The sequence below is a fragment of the Panthera leo genome, chromosome D4 (assembly GCF_018350215.1).
Source record: "Panthera leo isolate Ple1 chromosome D4, P.leo_Ple1_pat1.1, whole genome shotgun sequence".
Classification (NCBI taxonomy): Eukaryota; Metazoa; Chordata; class Mammalia; order Carnivora; family Felidae; genus Panthera; species Panthera leo.
The window spans coordinates 93,677,376-93,702,101 of NC_056691.1; the positions used below are offsets into that span (position 1 = coordinate 93,677,376).

A 24,726-nucleotide genomic window follows, 5' to 3' on the forward strand; every position below is an offset into this window, starting at 1 on the left:
GTGCTGTGACGGCATGAATTCATTTGCTCCCAGTAGTTAAGGGAAAAATTGACTGCCCGTTTATGTAGTCTGTATTAGTTGTACCTTCATGAGTGTATTTGCACAGAAAAATGTTTGGAAAGTTATATGCAAATGTTACAGTATATGCTTTGTAGTTTTCACCTAACTCCCCCAATTCATTTCCTTTACTTAAATTAAAAATGTAAAATCGTGCAATAATGTAGGAATTTTCCTTTTGAAGATCAAATCCTGTTCAGGCAGGATCTGCCCTATGTGTCCCTGTGTGTCCCTTTCTTACTCGACAGTGTCCCCACAGTTTCTACGATGATTTGATACACATCCCTTCAGATTTCTCTCTTATGGAGTTTTATGCAGATGTATTCGAGCCCACCAAAACCGTGTAGTCAGTCTTTGTAGGTGTTGTGTTTTCTCTGTCTATAGAACTGCTTTTCTTCTTCTTTTGAAATACTTTCAAACTTAATGTAAGGAAAGTTGCAAGTATGATAAAAGAGATTTTTTTTCATGAGCCGTTTGAGATTAGGTTGCCCGCCAGATGCCCTACCACTCCGACAGCCGTAATCCAGCTATCCACATCAGATTGATATATCTCTTTTAAACAGTGTAGTTTGTGACGCCATGCTTTCAACACTGGTATGGTAATCTCATTTTTAAATACATAAGTGTTATATGTTATATTCTGATTTTGTATTGTATACACATTACATCTCTCCTTGTAAAGGAGTCCTAAGAATTGCATTGACTTTGTTAAAGAATCCCTGATTGTATAGGTAGAGTTATCCTGGCACACCCCTCAATCTTTTTCCGCGTCTTTCTTTTTTATTGTGGTAAAATATGCTTAAACCTAAGTCTTATTGTTTCAGCCATTTTTTAAAGTTTATTTATTTTTGAGGGAGAGAGAGCATGCGTGAGCAGTGGAGGGGCAGAGAGAGGGGGAGAGAGAGAATTCCAGTTCGGGGCTCAGACTCACTAACCTTGAGATCAGGACCTGAGCCGAAATCAAGAGCAGAAGCTTAACCGGCTGAGCTACCCAGGTGCCCCTCAGCCATTTTTAAGCCTACTTTTGGTGGCATAAGTATGTTTACGGTGTTGTGTGACCATCATCATTGCCTGTTTGTAAAACATTCTCGCCACCCCAAGCAGAAACTCTGTACCTATTAAGCAGTAACTCTCCTTTCCTTTTTTTGTCTCTATGAATTTGCCTGAAGTAGGTGTTTCATGTAAGTAGACTGATTTGTCATTTTGTGCCTGGCGCATCTCACTCTGCATAACGTTCTCAAGGTTCATCTGCGCGATGGCCTGTGGCAGAGCCTCATTTCTTTTTCTGGCTGAGTAATCTTCCCTCGTATGCATAGACCACATTTTGTTTATTCATCTGCTGATGAACATGTGAGTTTTTTCCATCTTGTGACTGTTGTGAATAGTGCTGCTCTGAATGTTTGTGTACAAGCATCTGTTTGAGTGTCTCTTTTCAGTCTTTGGAGTGTACACCCAGGAGTAAATCGCTGAGTCATGTGGTAATTCTTTCTTTAACTTTCTGAGGAACCACCAAACCGTTTTCCACAGTAGCCACGTCATTTTGCATTTCCGCCAGCAACGCGTGAGGGTTTCAGCTTCTCCACATCCTTGCCAGCACTTGATTTTGTTTTGGCTCATCTTTTTGACCATGGCTGTCCCAGTCAATGTGAAGTGGGTGCCATCTCCCAGCCTTGTCCCCTCCAGTCAGAGATCATGGCTCTGTGCCTCCTTGGCTATGGTCGTTTTGTTCCCTTAGTCCTTCAATACAGGAGCTTTTAAAATGGTTCTTGTTTCCTGAAATAGAAATGAAGCACAGTTTACTAAAAATCCATGGGAAGTTGCTGATTCTGTTGAAGTGCAAAGTAGGCAGAACTGATGAGAAAGTTGACTGGACTGTGGAAGAATTTGGAAAAGGGATAAAATGGGAATTATAGGAAACAATCGGCCGATACTGGTCAAGATGCCAAAATATTGTCAGGGAAAGGTCTCCTTTATTGGCATTCATAAAGTATATTTATATGTACCTTTGAGTGTTTCCTTTATTATTTATTTATTTATTTCTAATTTTTTATTTCAGAGAGCGTGTGTACTAGCAGGGTAGAGGGGCAGAGAGAGAGAATCTTAATCAGGCTCCACACTGTCCGCATGGATCATGACCTGAGCTGAAATCTAGAGTCAGATGGTTTTTTTCTAATCAATCTTTTTAGAAGGGAGTTCTTACAATAGTAAAAAGTAAGAAAACGTTAAAAAAATTTTTTTTCTTAATGTTTTATTTATTTTTGAGAGAGCGCGAGTGGGGGAGAGGCAGAGAGAGCCGGGGACAGAGGATCCGAAGCAGGCTCCAGGCTCTGCACTGTGACAGCAGCGAGTCCAATGTAGAGTGCGAACCCACGAACCACAAGATCACGCATGACCTGAGCCAGAAAGTTGAACGCTCAACCAACCGAGCCACCCAGGCGCCCCAGAAGACATTTTTTTATGTGCGTGTTTTGTGTCTGGGGAAGAGTCATGAGCTTGTACGTTGACTTGATGTGTGGCCCTGCCGTGTGTATTGGCAGTGAGTGATGCTCTTGGACTCCAGTTAAGTGAGGTCTATGAGTACTTGGGGAGGGGCTGGCCTCAAAGCTGGTGACGAGGGAGTGGACATGTGTGGGCTGGACCATGGCCTCTTTCAAAAGAGGGTGTGGTATTGAAGACTCGTGGGGAGTCTTAAGAGAAGTGTGACATTAGAGAGCTGGGGGAGTGTGGCAGCCCCTCCCTGAGATGGTCCGAGTAGTGGGGCCAGACCCACCCTTTTGGGAACTGGTCCTTCATAGCTTTTGAGCATGGCAGTAATGGGATCTTTGGAAAAGGAAAATAGCTGCTGCTCTTCTAGGGCATGGATGGAGACAAGAGAGCAGTGAGTGTGGTGACTGGTCACTGGGGCAGATAGGGTGCACAGAATCCACTGGGGCTGGGGCCAGCTTGAGACACGCTTGCGTTTGAACAGTTGACTTTGGGGAATGAGTGACAAGTTTATGTCTGGCACATGGCAGATACTAGAAATATCTTTATGATGTATGTACTAAGTACATCGAGCAGTAAAAGTGGCCGGAATTTATTGTGTGTTGCCCACCGTTTTGAACGTTCTGCAGCTTCCTGAGCCCTCTGAGCTGGGTTTTGGATAGTTGTACCCATTTGGTCAAGAGGAAAGTAAGGCAGCAAGGTACCATGCCTGGTCAGCAGAGAGCTGAGCTTGAATCGTGTGAGGGTGTCAGGCCTGCTGTGGACTGTATGTTGAGCTCTGCAGGACACTCAGATGTCATCTGTAGTTTAGAACTAGTTTTTCTTTAGGATTTTATGAAGAATTTAAGTTTCCATCACGTGCAAAGTAGACGACTTACAATTCCATGATCATGGTCAAGATTTTGCCACATGGTTCCTATCTTGTTCGTTCCTTCTCTTCCTTTTCCTTTTTTTTTGTTGCTGTGGTATTTTGGAGCACACCATAGAGGCCGCGAAACTTCCGCTTCTCAACTCAGAGGACGTACCTTTTAAAAACGCAGAAGGCATCCTTACGTAACCACAGTGTTGTTTTCACACCTAACAAAATTTGAAGTGATTGCTTGATGACATCTATTTTAAAATCACCCTCCGATTATGTCAAAATGTCATTTTATGGTTGGTTGGTTTAAATTAGGATCCTAACAGAATCCACACTTTGCATTTGGTTGTTATATTTGATATCTGCAACCATTACCCCTGCTAATATCTTTCATCTTTTGCGATGAGGAAGCTATGTCAGTGGTCTTGCAGAATGTCCCACATTGTGGATTTCTGTTACTGAGTTTGTTAGGACGACTGTATTTCTGAGCCACGTTGCCCATTTTGTTTTTTATATTGATAACCTAAGGGTATAACAAATGACATCATGTTGAGTGATTTCCCTTCGTGATGGTTTTATATTAGGAAAAACTTGGTTGAAACTGAGGAACTAAGAGCTAGATCTTTGGAGTGGAACTGAGTTACTCTGGCCTTGTAAGGTTACTCTCACTGTTGAGTCACCGTGGTACATGCGGATGTAGCTGGTGGACAGGCCTGTGTTAGGCGCACAGCTGATTGCTGCATCCTGGTGGCCCCGTTGTCTCCACTCTGTGCCTTTCTGCCAGTGAGACATCCTCATTTCTTTCTTTTTTTTTTTTTTTTTTTAATTTTTTTTGTGTGTGTCTTTATTTTGAGAGAGAGAGAGTGTGTGAGCCGGGGGAGGGTCAGAGAGAGGGGGAGACACAGAATCTGAAGCAGGCTGCAGGCTCTGAGCTGTCAGCACAGAGCCTGACGCGGGGCTCGAACCCACAGACCGCGAGATCATGACCTGAGCCGAAGTCTGACACTTAACCAACTGAGCCACCCAGGCGCCTCAAAGACATCCTCCTTTCTAATGGAGTCCATTTTCATTTTAATTTAGTCTGAGTTAAAGTAGGAGAGATGGAGTAGATGTTTTCCAATGTCAAAGATTGTGAGTCTTCCTGGTGTCATGTTGAGTTGTGTGCCCCATGAGCATCTAATGGCACTAGGTGTACCCAGACCCACCACTGGTTTTCTGCTTAGCCAGGTAGAGAACCCCCTGCACTGCTGTGTAGGGTGGGACCCGTCAGTGTGAGAACCAGGCAGAAGGTCCCCATGGGAAGCAAGTGTCACCTTTGCAGGTCTGGAAACTTGATTTTGTCAGTAAACCAAATTGTGATGATCATACTATCCAAATTCACAAGAGACTGACGTATAAAAGAAGAAATCAGCATATTTATGTGGTAAATATGTGTAGATATCTTCACCGTGTGGAAAGTCAGACTGAAAGTAAACATTGTGTGACCTCCATTCCCTGGTTTATGCCCTCAGAACAGACACCTGCTATAGCCCAGCACTTAGCCGGTTATATCTTGGGAGATTGTTCTGGGTGTGTGGCTGGCTTTTGTTTTTGTTTTCCTCCACAGACCGGAAAGGGTTCAGATAGCATGCTTTAACTCATGGAAGCTTAGGGGGCTGTGGAGCCACGGTTCAGAGTGGGAGAGGCCGTGCTTTCCCCACAGGTGTCCACGCACCTGTTTCATTTCTCAGCTTGCTGTGTCTTCTCTGGAAATCACGTTCTATGGGGGTCTGACCTCTGTTGTGGGTCCCAGGCCCAGGGCTGTGCTTGGTGTGGCCTGGAAGGGACACAAAGGACAAGGGCACTGTTCGAGTTGTCTGTTAATGCTTAGCTCACTACCCTGAAACATAGTGCCTAAAGACAACAGTGATCACTTGTTATCCTTCATGGGGCTGGCAGTTCAGACAGGGCAGTGTGTGTGGGGGGGGTGATGGCTTTTTTCTGGTCCATGAGCCTGGGGCCTCAGCTGGAAGCCTCCGGCACTGGGGATGGCTTGCACTTCTGGTGGTGTGTGCTTCTTGTGTGGGCTGCTGGTTGGAACGCCCACAGGTGGCCACAGCTCTGGGGTCCTCAGGGCTTTTGTGACCTGGCCTCACGCACCATGGAGCTCACTTTAGCCACAGTCTCAGGTCTAGGCTGTCACAAAAGCCCATCTTATTAAAGGCGAAGGAGCACAGCCCACCTCTCATGGAGGAATGTCAGCATCACCTTGTTAGAGAGGTGTGTAGGGTCGTGTGCACATTGGTCTGGCCATCTTTGGAAAACTACAATAGCCAAGCCTAGCCTAGGTCAAGGGAGCAGCAAGCACGTAGCGCCTTTGGTTTTTTCCTTTGCAGAGAAGCCAATTAAGGGTTAAATAGCAGATGGAAAGGGAGTCTGTTCTGATATTTCACAGTCCCTTAAATGTAATTTCTGGGGCTACTTTGGATAGTAATTGTATTTTCCAAAATTAGGAACTAACTCCTTTTGCTGCCAAAGGGAAAAAACAAAAAGACAAAAGAGGGAAAAGGAAATCTCTCAGATATTGAAAGGATTCATTCTTTTTCTCCCCACCCCTTTTGATAATTAGCTAGTGAAATTGGTATGTGGAAAATAGTTGAAAATTAGGGGGTGAGCAGATAGCACTCTACATCTCACAAGTTTCCTGGACAGAAGACGCATCCCATCTTTGGGAATCCATTTGGTGTTGACAGTGCTGCGCTGGCCCTGATGCAGTTCTCGAGGAGAGGACGCGGTCTCTGGGTCCAGATCTTGGGCAGAGTCCTAAAGGAGAGAGGAACAACTGGCAGGTCAGAATTAGCATTTCTCCTAAGGTGGCTAGAGCCATGACATCTCCACCCTTGGGGAGAGAAGGTCCTCTTTGCCCTGTGTGTGGGATGCTGCAGATTGCCTCCAGCGGCCGAGTGAGGAAAGCCTGTGAGCCGTGAGCAGTGTGCTCTTTGTTGGAGGAGAAGGGCTTTTCTTTCCCTTGGCCTCCTAGCTGTGAAATGTGAAAGCGCGATCACCCCTGGAACCACAGAGTCCAGCAAGCATGCACTTACGTGTTTAGAGAGGATTTTCCCTTCCTTTTTCTTAGTATTTCACCATTGTTGGGTATCTCTACAGCTCCAGTAGATACTATGTGAAATGTGGCACACCCCGCAAAACACGAGGGTAAGGGTGCTTTGAGGCTGCATTGAGGAGATGGCAGTTTCGTGGGAGGACATGGACTCCCTCCCTCCTCCCCCTGTAGTGTGGGCACATCTTTACCAGGTTCCTCTGTGGGCTGCCATGTTGGTCACCTTCTCTCAAATTCTTTTTGGAATGGCTTTGACTCTTTTCAAACTTAAGGGGTGTGTGTGTGTGTGTGTGTGTGTGTGTGTGTGTATAGTAGTTAAAAGAGTAACCTTCTCGACGTCTGTGCTTAAAATAGGAGTTCCGAATAACGTGGATACATGGGTCCAGGGTGGCTTGAGCCCTGAGAAGGGAGGGAGCTTATCTGTGAGATGGCTGTGGCCTTGGAAATGCTGGTGCTGCCAGGGCAGGGGGAGCAGCTTTCAGGCCCAAGATCAGACCAGAGCACTGGCTCCATGCACACACAGCAGGGTCTGAGATCTGTGTGGCAGGTTGGTTCGACGTTGGCTTCCGTATTTGTATGGCCGAGTCATGGAGCCGGCTGTCAGGAAATGTTTGTCCACATGTGCTGCTCCCTGTAGGTTTGGTCTGGCCTGGCCCGTGTGTGCTAGCCGTGGGGCTGGTCTGTTGTCCAGTGGACCCCCACTCCACTTCAGAGGTTAGAGTATTTGGAAGCAGTTTTAAATTTCTGATGCCTTTAAGGGTTTCGCCCTTGCTGTCATAAATAAGGATACTTTTTGTGGTTAGATCCTTATTGTTGAGACTAGAGTTTTCCCATTGGATCGCTGGGGGAGTTGGAATGAATGTGGGGGAAGATCTTCTTTCCACAGGAGTCCGCATGGCTGCATCTTTGTGGAGAAAGCCACGTTACGATTGGGCTTCACTAATTTAGGTCACCTGAGAGAACAGAGCTCTCTGGAAAAGTGAGCCAAAGGGCCCTGAGATAGATGATTCTCTTTTTTCCCTCTTAAGTCTTCCTTTCAGACTACTCTGCGCTCCCAGCCCCCGTTTGTTGTGGTTCCGCCCGAGTAGAGGCCGGCCAAGCTTCCACCATCCGGGGTTGGCTGCACCGCTGGCAGTGTGGAGACTCGGTGGGGCTGGTCCAGAGCTATCATTACCGTGGTTCCTGGCTGTCCTCGTGATGTGGACACCATTGGTCTGATCTGTTGAGAGGTAACTGGCTACCGATGAGGTGGGCTGAGCCTGGGCTGGCGCTGGGGGTCCTTGGCCGGCCCTTCCTGGGTTCACAGGCTGCCATGGAGCAGTGGAGGCTTTCCTTCTCATGAGCCAAAGGCCCGTCCGGATTTAGAGCTGACACAGTGTCGTGGTTCTTTCTGCCGATATCTTTACAGTTTAAATGGATGAAACTATTTAAATACTTACAGATTATCCAGAATTTGGTCCAGCCCTTATTTGTCTTTGAATTTTAGGAACTTTCGAAGGGGTGATGTCAGAGTTTCTGTGATCTTTCTCCAACAGCCATTGTTTATTTTACAAAAAGAAAACAAAATCAGCAGTGTGGTAGAAACCCGGCGGGGCAGGTACCTGGGAGGTTGAGCCTTTCCAAACCCTGGGAAACTGGGTTTGTTACCTCACCTACAGGGTATGCTGCCTGGCCTTGGGCACGTTCCTAACCTTGTGCCCGAGGCTCTTCACCCGTGGGGGCAGGCACTTCGCCTTGCAGGTGAACCCGCACAGGTGCTGATGAGGGGGCTCACTGTAAATAAAACAGGAGCTGACAGTAAATAAAACACAAGTGATGGGTCGTACTCTTGCATGGAAAAGTAACGAAGGTTCTACACAAAATCTTAACCGTCTTAATTTATACTGTATGCGTAGCAGAAACTGTCTTCTTAAAAACTATCTGAAATCAAATGTAGTAAAGTTGAAGTTAACTGTATTATGATGAATTATGTTTGATGCAGCCATTTCACGTCCATTGACAATGGAGAAACACCTTCTGTGGATGAAAGCAGTGCTGACTGAGGGGCAGAGTGGGGAGACCCCGGTCTGCCCTGAGAGGAAAATGCATTTAATTTAAAGTGTCACGAGGGGGTTGCCTTTATTTTATTTACATACTGTGTTATTTAAGTTGTAAGTGATTATTATATGCTTATTTTATGGTTATATCACATAAAGTGACGGTACGGTACAGACTCGTAAGAGATATTTTTCTTTTCTTTCCTTTTTTTCTAAGGTTTATTTTTGAGGGAGAGAGGGAGAGAGCATGAGCAGGGGAGGGAGGTGTCAGGGGGAGAGGGAGACAGAGGATCCGAAGCAGGCTCTGTGCTATTAGCTCAGAGCCTGACACGGGCCTTGAACTCAGGAACTACAAGATTGTGGCCTGAGCCCAAGTCAGATGCTGAACTGACTGAGCCACCCAGGCACCCCAAGATTTTTTCTTTTGATCATGAAGAAAAACCTAGCTGAAACCTAGATTATGTCCACACATATTCTGATGTGGGGTAAAAATGGCAGCACTGCCTTCTTTCTGTCTTGTACTACATTTAAAAATGAAAAGAAGGGGGCGCCTGGGTGGCTTACTCCAGTTAAGTGTCCACCTCCTGATTTTGGCTCAGGTCATGATCTCGTGGTTCATGAGATAGAGCCCTGAGTCGGGCTCTGCACTGAGCGTGGAGCCTGCTTAGGATTCCCTCCCTCTCTCTCTCTCTCTCTCTCTCTCTCTCTCTCTCTGCCCCTCGCCTGCTTGTGCTTTCTCTGTCTCAAAATAAATAAATAAACAAACAAACAAACATTAAAAAAATACAGTAGATACTACTGTTGTGGTCTTTACATCTGGGCATCTTCCTCCTGTGCCCTCTTTTCTTGTTAACTTTAAATTTTTTTTAATGGTTTTATTTATTTTTGAGAGAGAGAGACAGAGCACAAGTGGGGGAGGGGTAGAGAGAGACACAGAACCCAAAGCAGGCTGCAGGCTCGGAACTGTCAGCACAGAGCCTGATGTGGGGCTCGAACTCGTGAACCACGAGATCAGAACCTGCGCCAAAGTGGGACACTTAACTGACTGAGCCACCCAGGTACCTCTCTTGTTACCCTTAAAAGCAAACAACTGAGTGTTTTTCTTCAGAAATACTCTGTAGTCTTGTGTAGTTAGAATTGGTTGGTTGCCTGACTGTACTGAGGTTGCTTCTGGTTTTTGTGCAGTAGAGGCGTCTTGGCTGCATAAAATGTGCCGTGCAGGGTTTAAGGTAGGTGTGAGTGGGTGGTGAGGTCACAGCCGTTCCCCTGTGCAGATCATACTGGGACCATCCTGTGTCTGTAAGGCTGGCAGAGTCTAGACTGAGGCACAGGGGAGGCAGGCCAGAGGCGGGGGTAGGGTGGGGGCCTTGCAGCTCTGGGCATCTGATAGAGTGCTGGAGTGGGATTAAATTAGGGTATCTGAAGGCCCTGGAGTAAGATTTTATAATGCCTTTGGGTTTTTTCCTCTGTGTTTTATTTTCTTCTGTGTTCTTTTGTCTTATGGAGAAATTGTTTCATTAATACTTCTTTTTCTGGGGCACCTGGGTGGCTCAGTCTTTAAGCATCTGGTTTTGGCTCAGGTCGTGATCTCATGGCTTGTGAGTTTGAGTCCCACGTTGGGTGAACTGGGTGAACACAAGCCCCACTTTGGGTGAGCCCCCCTCTCTCCCCCACCCCTTCTCTCTGCCCCTCGCTCACTTGTGCCGTCTCTCTCTCTCTCTCTCTCTCTCTCTCTCTCTTTCTCTAAAAAAAAAAATTGTTTTTCTTCTTAGGAATATGATTTCACAGGGCAGAGAATATTGCCTTTTAAAAATGTCAACACTGGGGCGCCTGGGTGGCTCAGTCGGTTAAGCATCTGATTCTCGGTTTTGGCTCAGGTCATGATCTCACACTTTCGTGAGTTTGAGCCCCACGTTGGGCTCTGTTGTGGCAGTGCAGAGCCTGCTTCGGTTTCTCTCTCTCTCCCTCTCTCTGTCTGCCCCTCCCCTGCTCACGCTGTCTCTCTCAAAATAAATAAACTTAGGGGCGTCTGGGTGGCTCAGTCGGTTGAACGTCCGACTTCAGCTCAGGTCACGATCTCGCGGTCCACGAGTTCGAGCCCCGCGTCAGGCTCTGGGCTGATGGCTCAGAGCCTGGAGCCTGTTTCAGATTCTGTGTCTCCCTCTCTCTGCCCCTCCCCCGTTCATGCTGTGTCTCTCTCTGACTCAAAAATAAATAAACGTTAAAAAAAAAATTAAAAAAAATAAATAAACTTAAAAAAATTAAAAAAAAATTAAAATGTCAACATTGCAGGGTGCCTGGATGGTTCAGTTGGTTAAGTGTCCGACTTCAGCTCAGGTCATGATCTCCCAGTTGGTAGGTTCAAGCCCTTCATCAGGCTCTGTGCTGACAGCTCAAAACCCAGAGCCTGCTTGGATTCTGTGTCTCCCTCTCTCTCTGCCCCTCCCCGGCTTGCACTTTGTCTCTCTTTCTCAAAAATAAGTAAACATTAAAAAAAATAAAAAAAACAATTTTTTTTTTGATGTCAACATTGCCACTTCAGAATTATTGAAACTTAGCGCCCTTTTGTCTTTTGCTGACTTTTATAGACTCCGTTCATGGTTGCCAAATTCAGCAAATAAAAAACACAGGATGCCCAGTTACATATGAAGTTCAGGTAAACGTGCTTACACTAAACAAATTGATGTGTCATATCCCTGAACTCTAAATGTAATGGACACCCGTAGCTGGAAGTGCACTTGACCTTGTAACTCCAGCACGGGTCAGGTTCTGCGTCACCCCGGGACACATTTTTCTCCTAGATTTTTGTTTATATCGTAATCTACCAACTTGTATTTAAGGGCAAAAACTTCACAGACTGGACAATTTTCCTTCTTTTTTTCCTCCATCCACAGCAGTGCTTCAGTGCATCAGATGGACATTCAAAGGGCAGAATGTCATTTTCTAGAAGTTCAGCTCTAACTCTAGCACATAAAGTGCATGCAGAGTGGACCCCATTATTCTGGTGTGCCTTTCCCAAAACGTTTGCTCCATTGCTGTGGTTTATAGTCCGTTCTGATCGCATACTGGACAGACTTTGTGCGGTGCTTCCCCCTCCCGCAGGGGCGCTTCAGCCTGTGGGCCGTTACGGTGCTGCTCTAACTCGGAATTTGTCGTAGGCCGTGAAGTTGGATGGGAGTCTGGGTCAGTGGGTGAGGGAGCTGTTAGTGCTGCAGTTTTGGGCCCGCTTCTTAGCTCCTGTTTCACCGCAGGTCCCCAGGCAGCCTCGTTGAGGCGAAGGGTGAGGAAGAGAAGAACGTGCAGGGTGGGAGTCCGCCCTCTGGGCCGCAGCCACTGCCTCCTCCCCCCCTCCCCCCTTCTCCTCCTCCCCTCCTCCTCCCCCTCCTCCTCCTTCCCCCCCTCCTCCTCCCCTCTTCCTCCTCCTCCTCCTCCTCCTCCACTCCTCCTCCTCCTCCACACTCCCCTTTGCTTCCTCCTCTGCCCTGTGCCACTGTCAGTGGTCACTCAGAGTAATGAGCAGGGAGGATGCTTGGGTTCTAAAAGTAAGAGCTGCAGACAAGGCAGAGATGTTGGGGTCTTATTTTGGGCTCTGAGGCTTGTCTGGGGCCTGGAGTGATGGTTAGTGCTCATCAGAAGAGTTCCTGAATGCATCCGAATAGATGCAGAGCAGAATAGTGGATACTTCTGGTATTGTTTGAAAGTGTGTTAGGTAATATTCTTAAAACAGAGTTTTTTGGGGGAAGAAGTCATGAATCTTAATTTCATGGCTGGGACATGTGGCTGACAGTGGGGACAGGACACATTCGTGAGTGATCCGGGGAGGCCTGTCCTGCCATGCCTGGCCCTGGGCGCGCCGGGGGGTTTGGAGGCATTTTCAGCAGGCCTGTGATGTGGGGGAGCTTGGTGTCCTTGACGTATGGCTTGGCCTCAAGGCCAGTCAACAACCCTAAAAGCTGTTTAGGACCCCAGAGGGCTCTTGTTTATGTGAGTTCTATCTACTGGTATTGACCAAAACATAAATGAAAACTGAAGCTTTACAAAAACCCATATTTACTTAAAAATAACAAAAGTAAACCTGTAACCTGTTGTTTACATGTTAAAGTGAATGATTTCTGTGAAAAATAACTATTTTCTAAAACAGAACCACAGAAGTGTGGCATTGCTTTACAGGTTGTTGTATCTCTTTCTTGTCCGGCTTCTGACTGCAGGGATGTGCTGTTTGGTTGCAGTATGTGAGGAAGATCCAGCCTCGTGTAGACACGTGAGCCTTTTAGATAATTCCGGATGTGTTGCTGGCTGTAGTGTGCCAGAACCTGATGGGGCAAAGCAGGATGTCGATGGCCTTCCTTCCCTGTGAGGTTTAAACCCATGGTTGGCCTTGCATCTCAGTGCACCTTGCTGTCATGTGTGGTTTTAAAGATTAGGTACTGCTTGGGGCACCGGGTGGCTTAGTTGGTTAAGCATCTGACTTCGGCTCAGGTCATGACCTCACAGCTCGTGAGTTTGAGCCCTGGGTCGGGCTCTGTGCTGTTGACAGCTCAGAGCCTGGAGCCTGCTTCGGATTCTGTGTGTCGCTCTCTCTCTGTCCCTCCCCCGCTCGCATTCTGTCTCTCTCAAAAATAAATAAGCGTTAAAAAAAATTAAAAAAAATAAAGATTAGGTACTGCTCATTTGGGAAACACTGGCTCACTAAATTATGGGGATCTTCCAAATGTTGGCACATTTCGTCATCCGAGATCAGAAAATTGTATTTTCTTATTAACGTCTCTTCTGTCATCCAAAGTCTTTAAGTGTCCAGCAGCTGTGAAGCTCATGGGGCAGATAGATACACATTTACCCAAATTCTAATTTCCAGTCAGAAGCTAGAATTTTAACATTGGCAACACACACTGTTGGTTTTTCTTTGAGGTCGTGGGCTCACTGTGTTTATTTTGAGAACATGTTTGGCCTGCATCCACACGTGCGTAGCCATGGATCTCGCCAGTTCTTCCAAATGCAGACACCCAGTGAGTGACACTCAGCCCGGCGCCTGCCCCGGGCCTCTCCCGAGCGGCCAGCAGACTGGATTGCTGCTTGCTTACCTCTTGTCTGCTGCCTTCATGAGAAGGCCCGTGGGGAGACTGCTGATTGCACCGCCTCAACAAGGGCATGCCCAGGTGAGGTTGGCTTTTCTGCCCTGAGTGCATAGCGTTGAAGAATGCAGTCACTTAGGAGTTTACTTTGGTCAGAAAAAGACAGATATTATGTGTGTTCACTCATACGTGGAATTTGAGAAACCTAACAGAAGACCGTAGGGGAGGGGAAGGAAAAATAAGTTACAAACAGAGGGAGGCAAACCATAGGAGACTCTTAAATACAGAAAACAAACTCAGGGGTGATGAGGGTGGGGCAGGGAAAATGGGAGACGGGCATTAAAGGGGGCACTTGTTTGGATGAGCACCGTGTGTTGTATGTGAGGGATGGACCACGGGAATCTACTCCTAAAGCCAAGAGTACACCGTATACACTATATGTTAGCCAACTTGACAATAAATTATTAATAAATCAATCAATAAATAAAAATTAAAAAAATAAAAAGTTTAATTTGGTGCTGCCATTTTGGCTCCTAAGGTACCCAAGTAAGCACAGTGAAACAGGCAGGTAGGCTCCTAGTATTACATGAAGCTAGCTAGCTTTGACCTCTTGGACCCCTGGAAGGGTCTTGGGACCCCAGAGAACTCCTATTTGAGAGTGGGTTGTGGGGATAGGCTAGAGGTGGGTGGTTGGGGTGTAGCTGTGATGGGCTGGGAGTGGGGGCAAGGCCTGAGCATCTGGGCCTGACCCTGGATGGGCTGTAGGAGGTCAGGGGGCTGGGATTAGATGGGGTTAGGTGGCCCCCTGCCTACTTTCTGAGATGCCTGGCCAAGACCTGACCCTGGGAGGGACATCAGGCGCTGCTGGTGAGCTTAGAGGGGGGCAGGAGAGGGTTTTCCTGGGTCCACATACAGAGGTCAAGGGCTCTGTTAGGGAGTCCAGGAGCCCTTCCTCGGGCTCTGCCCGGGCTTCTTATTTCCCCAGACTCTCGAAACCCAGATTCTTTGTAAACTCTCCTACTTTTTTTTTTTTTTTTTTTTTTGAGAGATTGAGAGAGAAAGACAGCTCGAGAGCGGGGGAGGGACCGAGGGAGAGAGAGTGGATCTCAAGCAGGCTCCACGCCCAGTGCACAACCCAACTTGGAGCTCGATCCCGCAACCATGAGATCATGACCTGAGCTGCAATCAGGAGTCGGACGCTCCACCGACTGAGCCACCCAGGCACCTCACGCTCCTACTTTTAAATGTTGATAGTTGATTAAAGATGGAGACATGTGCCAGTCAGCCCTGTGAAGCTGTCTCACTGGCGGCTCCTCGGTGATGTCAGGTCTGTGTCCGCCCAGCAACCGGGGCATGTTGTGCCGGCCCCAGCGTAGCCACAAAAGGCTTAGCCCACAGAGAGACTTCTACTCAGCTGGTAGGAAATCTCGGGGCCAGAGATATGAGGGTGGACAACAGTGTGATGCAGCACCTCATGCTCTAGGAGTCTGAGAGTCTGGAACTTTCCTTGCCCTCACCTGGAATTGGTTCTCTCTCTTCCAGGAGCCTCAGTCCTCTCGGTGGGAAGTGGTAGAGAGGAACCAAGATTCTGTGCGTGGTGTGCTTGTTGCTGCCGAGGTGTCCTTGCTTCGGGGCCGTGCGGTGCAGTGTCCAGAGCGTCAGCTGTGCGTGCAACTGTCAGCTGCTTTCCTCCCCGCCGCCCCGTGCTCTAGAGCCAGCATCCTTATCCTCCTCCTGTGAGACTCCGGCCGTTCTCACAGCCCCCACCCCGACGCGGACCGCAGGCAGGCTTGAAGTTCTGTTTGGTTCTGCTGTTGCCAGTACAGGAGTTTGTCACTGGTTTGGGCTCCGTGTTCCGTCCTCACCCCTCTCCTGGTTTGGTGTTGATTTTGTGGATTGCCGGCTCTTGTGAGAAGGTGATGACAGCCATGTTCCCTCTTGTTAGCATACATAGGTTCGGTCCACAGAGAGCATCTGAATTTGGGAGATTTTTGTTCTTCCTGCTTCAGTTGTGGGCTGAGCTCATCATTGGGCTCAGTCCCTGGGCTTTTGGACTTTGAGACGTTCACACTGGCCGTGCCCTGCTCTGCCCTCACCCGTCAGGGGTTAGAGTGGCTACCACTCAGCCTCCTTTATTCATGCGGCAGACACTGGCTGTGGGCCTCTAGGTTGTTCCAGAGAATCTACACAGGTGTGTAGCTGTGTGGAAAGCAGACATGGAAGTGGGCCCAGCGGCCTTTCTTACTCAGTCCTCTTAGAAAGGCCCCAGTAGTTTCTGTGGCCACATGCTCATCGGCTCCTTCTGCACGCCGGGCATTGCCGACACTTCGGGGATATGTCAGAGAACAGGACAGGCCCCTCCTGTGGAGCCAGAGTTTGCATGCTGGTGGGGCAGACAGGCTGGGTGGTATGTTTGATGGTGGTGAGTGCCAGGGGGCCGGCGAGGCAGGGTCCAGGAGAGGCCTTCTGATAAGGGGGAGATTGGCCTATTGAGAGGCCGCAGGGTCCGGGGACAGGAAGCTGGGGTCAGAGTGTGGAAGGAGGATCAGAGGCTGGGCCCTGCGACTTTGCTGCCCATGATGAACACCTAGGAAGACCCTGGGCTTTGAGGAGGGACACATCCAGCTTTGATCCCTCCCTGCAAGGACATATTCCCCACCTTCTGGGAGAAAGTCTCTGAGTTCCTGGATTTTAACTTGGTGCCTGGCACCGAATTCTGGCTTCCTGTGGCAGGAGTGTTTAAGAGGGATTACAGAAGGGGGTCCACTACTTAGACTCTGAAAACCACCAGTGGGGCCACGTGTGGTGCTCCAGGGGAAGGTGGGAGGGCAGTAGGGGGAGCTGAGCCATGCTCACGCCCCCTCTCATCCTGTCCACCTGGGGAGATGAAATCAGCTCTGTTTAGGAACTGCTGGGGGGAACATTCTGGAAACACTGAAGAAGAAGGGACGTCACAGGGCGGGAGGCTGCTGTGCACACTTGAGGTGGGTTGGTGGTCCAGGGCGACAGGGTGGGGCGCTGCCACTGCTCTTAGGAGCCATGCTTGGCATTCAGGGAAATCAGGGACCTCAAGGTTCTGTAGGAATGTCCTGAGAATGTTTTGTGGTGTCTTTTGGAGAATGTGTTACGGAAGTTAGACACGTGTTTTGGGGGTTTTGCCCTTAGCTTCTGAAAGTTGTAAGTAGGGGGCCTGGAGGGGGCCTGTGTCTGCCCCTTCTGCTTCTCCATGGACTCGTGGTGGCAGCGGCTGCTGCACCTGCAGGGACCCCATCAGGAGTGTTTTGTGTGTGCTTCTCCAGCCAGACTCTAACTCTCCCTAAGGCAAGAATTTTTAAAAAACAATTCCAAGAGACGTTGTGTGATTCATGCCTCCGCATAGTAGAGCAAATATTTAATGATTGACGTTTTTATTGAATTTTCTTGATTTATCCATTTCTGTAGTTTTTTGTAGGTTTTTGTTCATTTGAAATACTTAGTTGAATTGTCATCAGCAGCAGAATGCACTTTGATACAATTTATAGCATTCCAGTAACAGTCAAAACTTTTGAGATTTCTAATTATGTAAGTGATGCGTGAACACATTCTTATTATTAAGAAACTGTCTCCTAAAATGCAGATAAAGTAGAAGTTTCCTTGGGCTGCTTTCAGAGTGTCATTCTCCCTCCTGGAGGTGACTGGTATCTGCTGGTTTGAATATGTCCTAACTGTGCAGTCACCTGACAGTTTCTGTCAGGATCCAGATACCACGTCCATCTAGAGAAGTCGTGTTGGCGAATTGCTTAGTCTGCCTGTGGGTGAATCCAGGCTGATGGCTGTTTCTTCTTTAGCAGGCAGTTCCGGCGAAGGGGGAGACGAAGCAGGATTGCTGCATGAAAACAGAGCTGCTGAGGGAAGGTAAGGGCGCAGTTTGCCGCTTCGGGAGAAGTGGCCAGAAGACCCATCGCTCTGGTGTCTCCTCACCTGTCCCCGGCTCCCAACTTCTTTGCTTTTACTTGGGTTACTGCGTGGCTTCCCGTGTCCCATCCCCAGGTGGACACAAATGCACACACCTAGATCTGCTAGAGAAGGGAGCCTTTACCCAAGAGTGAAAAGCAAACACCTGGTAGGTGCTTATCTTCAAGTGCACCCAGGAAGTCGAAAGTGAGAAGGGTCGTGGTGAGGTTTATGGCAGCTTTATTTCTGGCGCTCAAAGCGGAAGTGCCCAGGTGCGCATCACCTGGTTATGGCCTGTGGCGTGCACACGGCGGGCGGTGCTCAGCACCTCAGAAGAAGGGGCAGCTTTGTTCTCACGGCAGCACAGACGATACTCAGTGTGTTTTGCTAAGTGAAGGAAGCCGAACCCACAGGCCACGTACTCTGTGACTCCATTTGTGTGACATTCTGGGCAAGGTAAAACTAGAGGCTTGGAACACAGCAGGGTTGCCAGGAGGTGCAGGGAGGCTGAAGAAGGGGCGTTTGCAGAGCAGAAGCCCTGTGAGGAGCCACGGTGGGAGGCACTCTGCTCTGTTGGTTAGGGCTACGGAATAGACTCTGACAAGTGAGTCCTGCTGTGTCACACATGAGCCACGCGAGGGCTGCCGAGAAGTTCACTTTGCAGAGCCGCGTCCTGGCCGGACACTATGAGGCTGATGGCTCGGGAGCGATGCAGACACGGGATTTCGTTTGGCTGTCTGTCAGGGGAGATGGGGAGCCGCCCTGGACTGCCTGCCACACGGGCACTGGGGCTGAGCAACGTATCACGGCATCATCCCAGCAGCCTCGGAAGGTTAGCGCGGGAGGAACCTGCCCACGATCGTCACTGTCCCTCCTCACTGAAGCTGGTGGCTGCCGCGGGCACTCCTGGTGTTCTGGCCGCATGCCAGCCGGTGCTGTGTGGTTCTGTCTCTCCTCAGAGGAGGGGGAGCTGAGGCGGGGCGCACTGCTGGGCCAAGGTCACCCAGGCCGCCAGACTGGCGGCTTATCCCCTCCCCCGAGAACGTAGAGACGATGGTGTGCGGCGGCGCCGGCAGTGGCTGGTGAGACTGCTGTTGTGTGCACGGCAGGAGAGATGAGTGGAGAGCAGGGGCCCGTCTTACCGGGCCCCACGGGTTGGCCCGCAGCGTCCCATCACTGACCTGTGTGTCTTGGTGGGTGTGCCTCTGAGTGCCCCCGATGCCTTGCAGGCCATCCCGGCGGTGGTGGGATGGCCTGCCGAGTACCACCTTGCCGCCGACGCTGGTGGCTGCCCTTCCGTGCCCTTCCTGAGCTGCAGCGTGGCCACCCAGCATGCATTGCTGCAGCCCCTGTCTGCTTCTCAGGCAGTCCAGGAGCTGCTGTGACACCTTTTCACATCCACATAGTCGCCTCACGTGAGCACTGTGCACACAGCCAAGGGCCACCGTGGGTGAGCGTGGAATGCGGGTGCTCCGGCGGCCAGGCCACAGGGCAGGCTGTCTTTCTCTGCATGACGTGCTGCACTGACACACCTTTGTAACAGAGCTGCTTCCGATTCCAGTAGAGTTCTAGGGGCTCCTGGGAGCAAGGTGGGTTGCGAAGCTGAGCAGTGTCTGCTTCGCTTCCTCTGACCATTTCCAAGCCTCACTTCCTCCCCAGTGGGAACCCTGCTCTCTGGGGGGCCCCCAGTTCAGGTCTGACCCAGTCAGGCACCTGCGTGATCGAATGAGGGTTGTGGTCCTGCCCTGCATCCTGCCCTCACTTTGGGCCTTGGGGGGACCTCATCCAGGTGGGATCTCTTAAGACCTGCCTGAGGGTTTCTTCATGGTACTGTGCTCCCCTCCACTCCTTGAAGTGTCCTCTTTCATGGGCACCCACGGTCTCCAACTCTTCTTTTTCCCTCCCTGGCTCCCCTCCTGGGACCTTTTCTGATAGAAGTTGTGGATAAATAATGCTAGGTGCCATTTTCCTCTCTCACACACTGTCCCTGAGCCAAGGTCTTGACTTCCTTTTGAGGAATTGTTAGACTGATTTCCGCAGCAGGGATACATTTTACACTCACACCAGCAGGGTGGGAGGGGTCCGGTTCCTCTACTTCCTGTCAGCTCTTGTTACTGGCTGTGATTTTGATTATAGCCATCTGAGTGGGCGGGTACAAACTGGTGTCTGATTGTGGTTTTGATATGTATTTTCCAGATGATTAGTGATGCTGAGCATCTTTTCATGTGCTTATTCGCCCTTTGTATGTTTTCAGATGAGTATCATTTTAGATCCTTTGCCTGCTTTTTACTTTTTTTTTTTTTTTTTTTTTTATTTTTTAATATATGAAATTTACTGTCAAATTGGTTTCCATACAACACCCAGTGCTCATCCCAAAAGGTGCCCTCCTCAATACCCATCACCCACCCTGTCCTCCCTCCCACCCTGCCCTCCCTCCCACCCCCCATCAACCCTCAGTTTGTTCTCAGTTTTTTAACAGTCTCTAATGCTTTCCTTTGCCTGCTTTTTAAATTGCTTATTGATTTTTATTGTTGAATTGTCAGAGTTCCTTATATATCATAGATACTAGTTTCTTAGCAGATATAGTTTGCAAATATTTTCTCCCATTCTGTGGCTTGTCTTTTCAGTTTTTCTGATGGTGTCTCTTTGAAGCACAGAAGTTTTTCATTTTGATGAAATCCAGTTTATCTGTTTTTTCTTTGGCTCCTTTTGCATTTGGTGTAACATTTAAGAAACCATTGTTTGATAGAAGGTCACAAAGATTTATGCCTGTGTTTTCTTCTTAGAGCTTTATAATTTTATCTCTTATAGCTAGGTCTTTGATCCATTTTGAGTTAATTTTTGTACATCGAGTGACATAGGGGTGCGGCTTCATTCCTTTGTGAGTGGATACCCAGTTGTCCCAGTACCATCTGTTGAAAGGAGTGTTCTTTCCCTGTTGAATTGTCCTTGCACTCTTGTTGAAAATCAGTTGTCCGTGTGGACGGATGGCTGTGGTGCCGGTGCCTCCTATTGTCCTTAAATGCTGTTCAGTGCTGGAATAGCTGTTGGAATGCCTGTACCTTCTGCTTCCACCATTGCTGTCATGTCTGGGTGTTTGTGGTTTTGGTTTTAAAGATTTTATTTTTAAGTAATCTCTACACCCAATGTGGGGCTTAAACCCACAAGTCCAAGGGTCCAGAGTCACAGACTCCACTGACTGAGGCAGCCAGGTGCCGCTGTCTGGGTGTTTCATTGCCTGACTTTTCTCTCCATTGTGGATTCTCTTTTTCCTCACAGGTCTTGTGATTTTGGTTAGATGTTTTGAATAATATTGTTGTGGCTTGAACACGATGTTATGTTTGGTTGTCTCCCCTACCTCCCTGTTCCCTAATAGATTGTTGGGCTTTTCCAGGGCACTTGATTGATTAATTCACAGACAAATTTGGCCTCTTACTGGTTTGTTTGTAAGCATTTTTAGCACTGAAATAGAGTAACCTTCAGTTAGTAGTTGGTTTGTTGCCATTGTGTGAGAAACGTTTCTCAGGTAGCAGGTGTAGCTCAGTCCTACTAGTAAGGTGTTAGCTGTTCGGGATCTCTGCTGAATGCCCATCACTGAGAATTCTTTTCTTCACCGGGTCAGAGCTCAGCTCCTTGACTCACATGTAAGACTCGATATTGAGTCTTCTGTTTCATGGACAAGCCATTTTATATCTCCATTTATTTTCCTTTTCTTAAAATTTTCTTAGCCACACGTTACTGTTTTCGGTGTACAGGTGTTGCCATGATTCTTCTGTATTTGCTTATGCTGTTGTAAATGGTGTGTCTAAAATTTTACTTTCCAGTTTTCCATTGCACTTTATCTTTTTGTGACTGAACTTTGAGGTAATTGAGGTCCACGTGCATTGATAAGAACTAATACAGAGAGAGCCCATGTATCCTTTTCCCAGTTTCCCCCAGTAGTGACATCTTGCATAACTGTAATGACAGCGCAACCAGGATATGGACGTCGATACAATCTGCGTATTGGGTTCCTCAGGTTCCCTGGCTTTACTCGCACACGTGTGCATTTATCCCTGGTCCGTCATCACAGTGTAGGTTTGTGTGCCCTCCCACTGCCAGATGCAGAGCACTTCATGGTGCAGGGGCTCCTCCCCCATGGCCCCCTGCAGTTACGCCCTGGCTGCGAGTCTGGGCCCTAGTGCCATGGTTTTGTCCTTTCACAAGTGTTCTGTCGATGGGGTCGTACTGAGTGCTGCCTTCTGGCATTGACTTTTTTCACTCAGCATCATTTCCTGGGGGATTTGTCCAGGTTACTTCACATGTCAGCAGTTTGTTCCTTTCTTTTCTGAAGTAGGAGTCTGTGGTGTGGATGGACTACATCTGTCTAACCTTTCACTCTCTGAAGGACATCTGGGCTGTTTCCAGTTCTCATCGGCTGCAGTAAAGCCACTGTGAACATGTGTGTTCATCTTGGTTTGGGCGCAGCTTTCCATTTTTCTGGGGTAAATGCCCATGACCACATCTGCTGTCACGTGCTAAGTGCGTGTTTAGTCCTGGAAGAAGCTGCCAAAACTTTCCAGAACCACTGCAGCAATAGTGCGGTGCACGGCGGTGATGTCCTGTCCTTGTCTGTGTTGGTAATTATTCCCATCCGTGGCTGTCAAGCGCGGTCTCCTTGTTGTTTGGAGTTGCTGCTGTTTAGTTTTGAGAAATTTTACTCTTGATGAAGTCTAGTTTATTGCTTTTCCTTTTAGGGATTGTGCTTTGGTGTCAAGGATAAGATGTCTTGCCTACCCCTAGATCCTGAAGATTTTTTTCAGTTTTTTTTTTTTTTCTTAAAAGTTTCATAGTTTTACACTTACATTTCTTTTCCATTTTGAATTAATTTTTATATAAGGTATACAGTTTAGATTAGGTTTCATTTCTATAATCAGTCTCTCTAAACTCTGCCTTTGGTTCTGGCAGCTTACTTGTTGGTTACTTTGGATTTTCTACATGGGATCATGTCAGTTAGGAATGAATGTTGCTGCTTCTTTCTGACCCCAGCACCCTTTGTTACTTTTTCTTGCTTGGTGGCTCTGGCCAGATACTGGTAGCAATGGCAGGTAGCTACAGTTCCGACCTCTGAGAGGAACACTGCCCTTCCCTTCTTTACCAGACTCTCAGGACAAGCCAACACCATGCCTGTGGGCTTTCCCACACCAGGCAGGTCTCCAGCTCTCTGTGACACCAGCTGGGTGTCCCACAAGCAACTCAGTTCCAATACTGTCTCCCTGGACTCAGGGCTCATCCCACAGGTCAGGGGCTCGGTCCCGCAAAGCTGCCGCCGCTTCAGATGCCAGTCCTAAGCAGAGGGTCCCCAGGGCACACACGACTTTGACTGGTGGGCTGTGAATTGGAGATTCCCACAACGCTCTCCTCGAGTTTGGTAATTTGCTGGAACACTTACAGAACTCAGGAACAGCCCAGTGGGAGTGATGCATGGGACAGGGTACTGGGGAAGGGCTGCAGAGCTTCGCTACCCTCTCTGGGCGTACCGTCCTCCCCATGTGGGTGTGTTCACCCACCTGGAAGCTCTCCGAACCCTGTGGTTCGGGGATTTCTGTGGCGGTGTCCTCATGTAAGCATGATGCATTATTAACTCAGTCTGCAGCCCCTCTCCCCTCTCTGGAGGATGGAGTCCAAGCTTCTTACTGTGACTTTGTGTTTCTGGTGACCAGCCCCATCCAAGAGCGCATCCAGAGTCCCTTCCTGAGCTGTGTCAGGAGCCAGGGGCAGAGACCAGATACCTATATCTTGTTACATCATTCTGTGTAATCACATTTATTTTTTCTTGTTACTGTTACAACTTATGCTTTTGATGAATAACAAAGCTTTTCCCTGTTTCTAGGTCACAGATCTGTTCTCTACGTTTTCCCTTGTCAGCTTTGAGGTTTTCGGACCTCCTAAGACAAGTGTTTCTCAAACTCAGATTTGTGGATGAGCCACTGGAGGTCTCGGTGAGGCCCAGATGTGTGGAGCCCACCTTCAGAAATTCAGAACCAGCAGGTCTAAGCTGTGACCTGGGAAATCTACCTTCTGTCCAGCCCACCCCCTTGGGCTGCTGTCCACGACCCTGCTGTGACCAGCAGGCACCCCAGCTCCTCTTGTGGTGGGGTAGTGGAGAGGCCTGTGGTACCCTTCTCCAGGGGAGGGAACCTGTCTCCCTGTGCCTTTGCTGTTCTTTTTCATAATTTACTTTGGTGTTGGGGAAAATTGTTCTTCCCTCAATATTTTAGAATAAGGTGGTGGAGAGGCACCTGGGCGGCTCAGTCGGTTGAGTGTCCGACTCTTGATCTCACAGTTTGTGGGTGTGAGCCCCACGCCCGGCTGCATGCTGTCAGCATGGTGCCTGGTTGGGATCCTCTCTCTCCCTATCTCTCTCAAAAATAAGGAAATAAACTTTAAATGAAAACCCTTAATTTATAGTTGTGTAATCATTTAGGAAGTATTTACTGTGCTCATACTGTGTCCCAGGCCCTGTTTCTGTCTCAGGGCATGTCGTGGATAGACAGACAGAACTCTCCTTGCAGACCTGACACTCTAGGGCAGAGGGACAGACAGTATCATAACGATGGGGTCTCCCGTGAGAGTTATTGGAGTAAAGGGACTGGGATGGGTAGAGTCTTGAACTTGACCGAAGCTCTTTCTGCATCCATAGTGTAGTCATGGGCTTTCTGCTTTGGTCTGCCATGAGGTTACATATCTTTGTAGATTTTCTGATATTAAAAGGCATTTATATATAACTGGTCCCAGACAAGGTCTGTCAGAACTGTCCTGGGAGACCGAGCTCTTATAGAGAATAGGCTTGTAGTCCAGGGGTTTGTAATGGGCTTTCTGACTGATATACTGAAAATAGGACCCTTTTTCTGGTTTATTACCCACTTTCTTTAAGTTTGTTCTTGTGAAGCTACTTCTGAAACCTTTCTATCTTTAAACAGTTTTATTTTACAGTGGTGTGTTTGTTCCTGGTGGATATGCAAATCCGTGTAATATTTTGGAATCTTGAGGAGTGTTTATCTTGTGCTTCTGGTTTTACACTGTGTCCCCCAAGGCAGGACTGCAGGCCCTTAGTGTACCTCCCACACAGGATGGACAGATAGCCAGCATGTCTGAGCTCAGGGCAGATTCCCCTGTTCAGGGTTTGGCCTTCTCTAGACTTTAACC

General features: G+C 48.3%; 1 protein-coding gene and 1 long non-coding RNA gene across 16 annotated transcripts in view; one reads left to right on the forward strand and one right to left on the reverse strand.

Moving 5' to 3' along the window:
• EHMT1 (euchromatic histone lysine methyltransferase 1) overlaps positions 1-24,726 on the forward strand; it is a 153,079-nt gene that overhangs the window by 48,823 nt on the left and 79,530 nt on the right. For 7 of the 12 annotated variants that reach the window (XM_042913126.1, XM_042913129.1, XM_042913128.1 and 4 more), the window contains one exon: positions 17,433-17,499. The exons of 1 other annotated variant lie outside the window; for it this stretch is intronic. In XM_042913126.1, coding sequence (XP_042769060.1) covers positions 17,433-17,499 — 67 coding nt within the window. Of the gene's footprint in view, positions 1-12,776; positions 12,795-15,352; positions 15,522-17,432; positions 17,500-22,740; positions 23,520-24,726 lie in introns of those variants that run through there. 4 more of the 12 variants (XM_042913123.1, XM_042913132.1, XM_042913127.1 and 1 more) reach the window with 4 other exon arrangements.
• LOC122205077 lies at positions 997-15,395 on the reverse strand. 4 transcript variants are annotated; one of them, XR_006195892.1, is made up of 5 exons: positions 15,123-15,395; positions 6,077-6,202; positions 5,115-5,216; positions 3,420-3,566; positions 997-1,830 (listed from the first exon to the last, which is right to left on the reverse strand). It is a non-coding gene; the product is annotated as an uncharacterized LOC122205077 (long non-coding RNA). The 4 variants fall into 4 exon arrangements; XR_006195893.1 differs by having other exon boundaries at positions 3,420-3,618; XR_006195895.1 differs by having other exon boundaries at positions 6,070-6,202.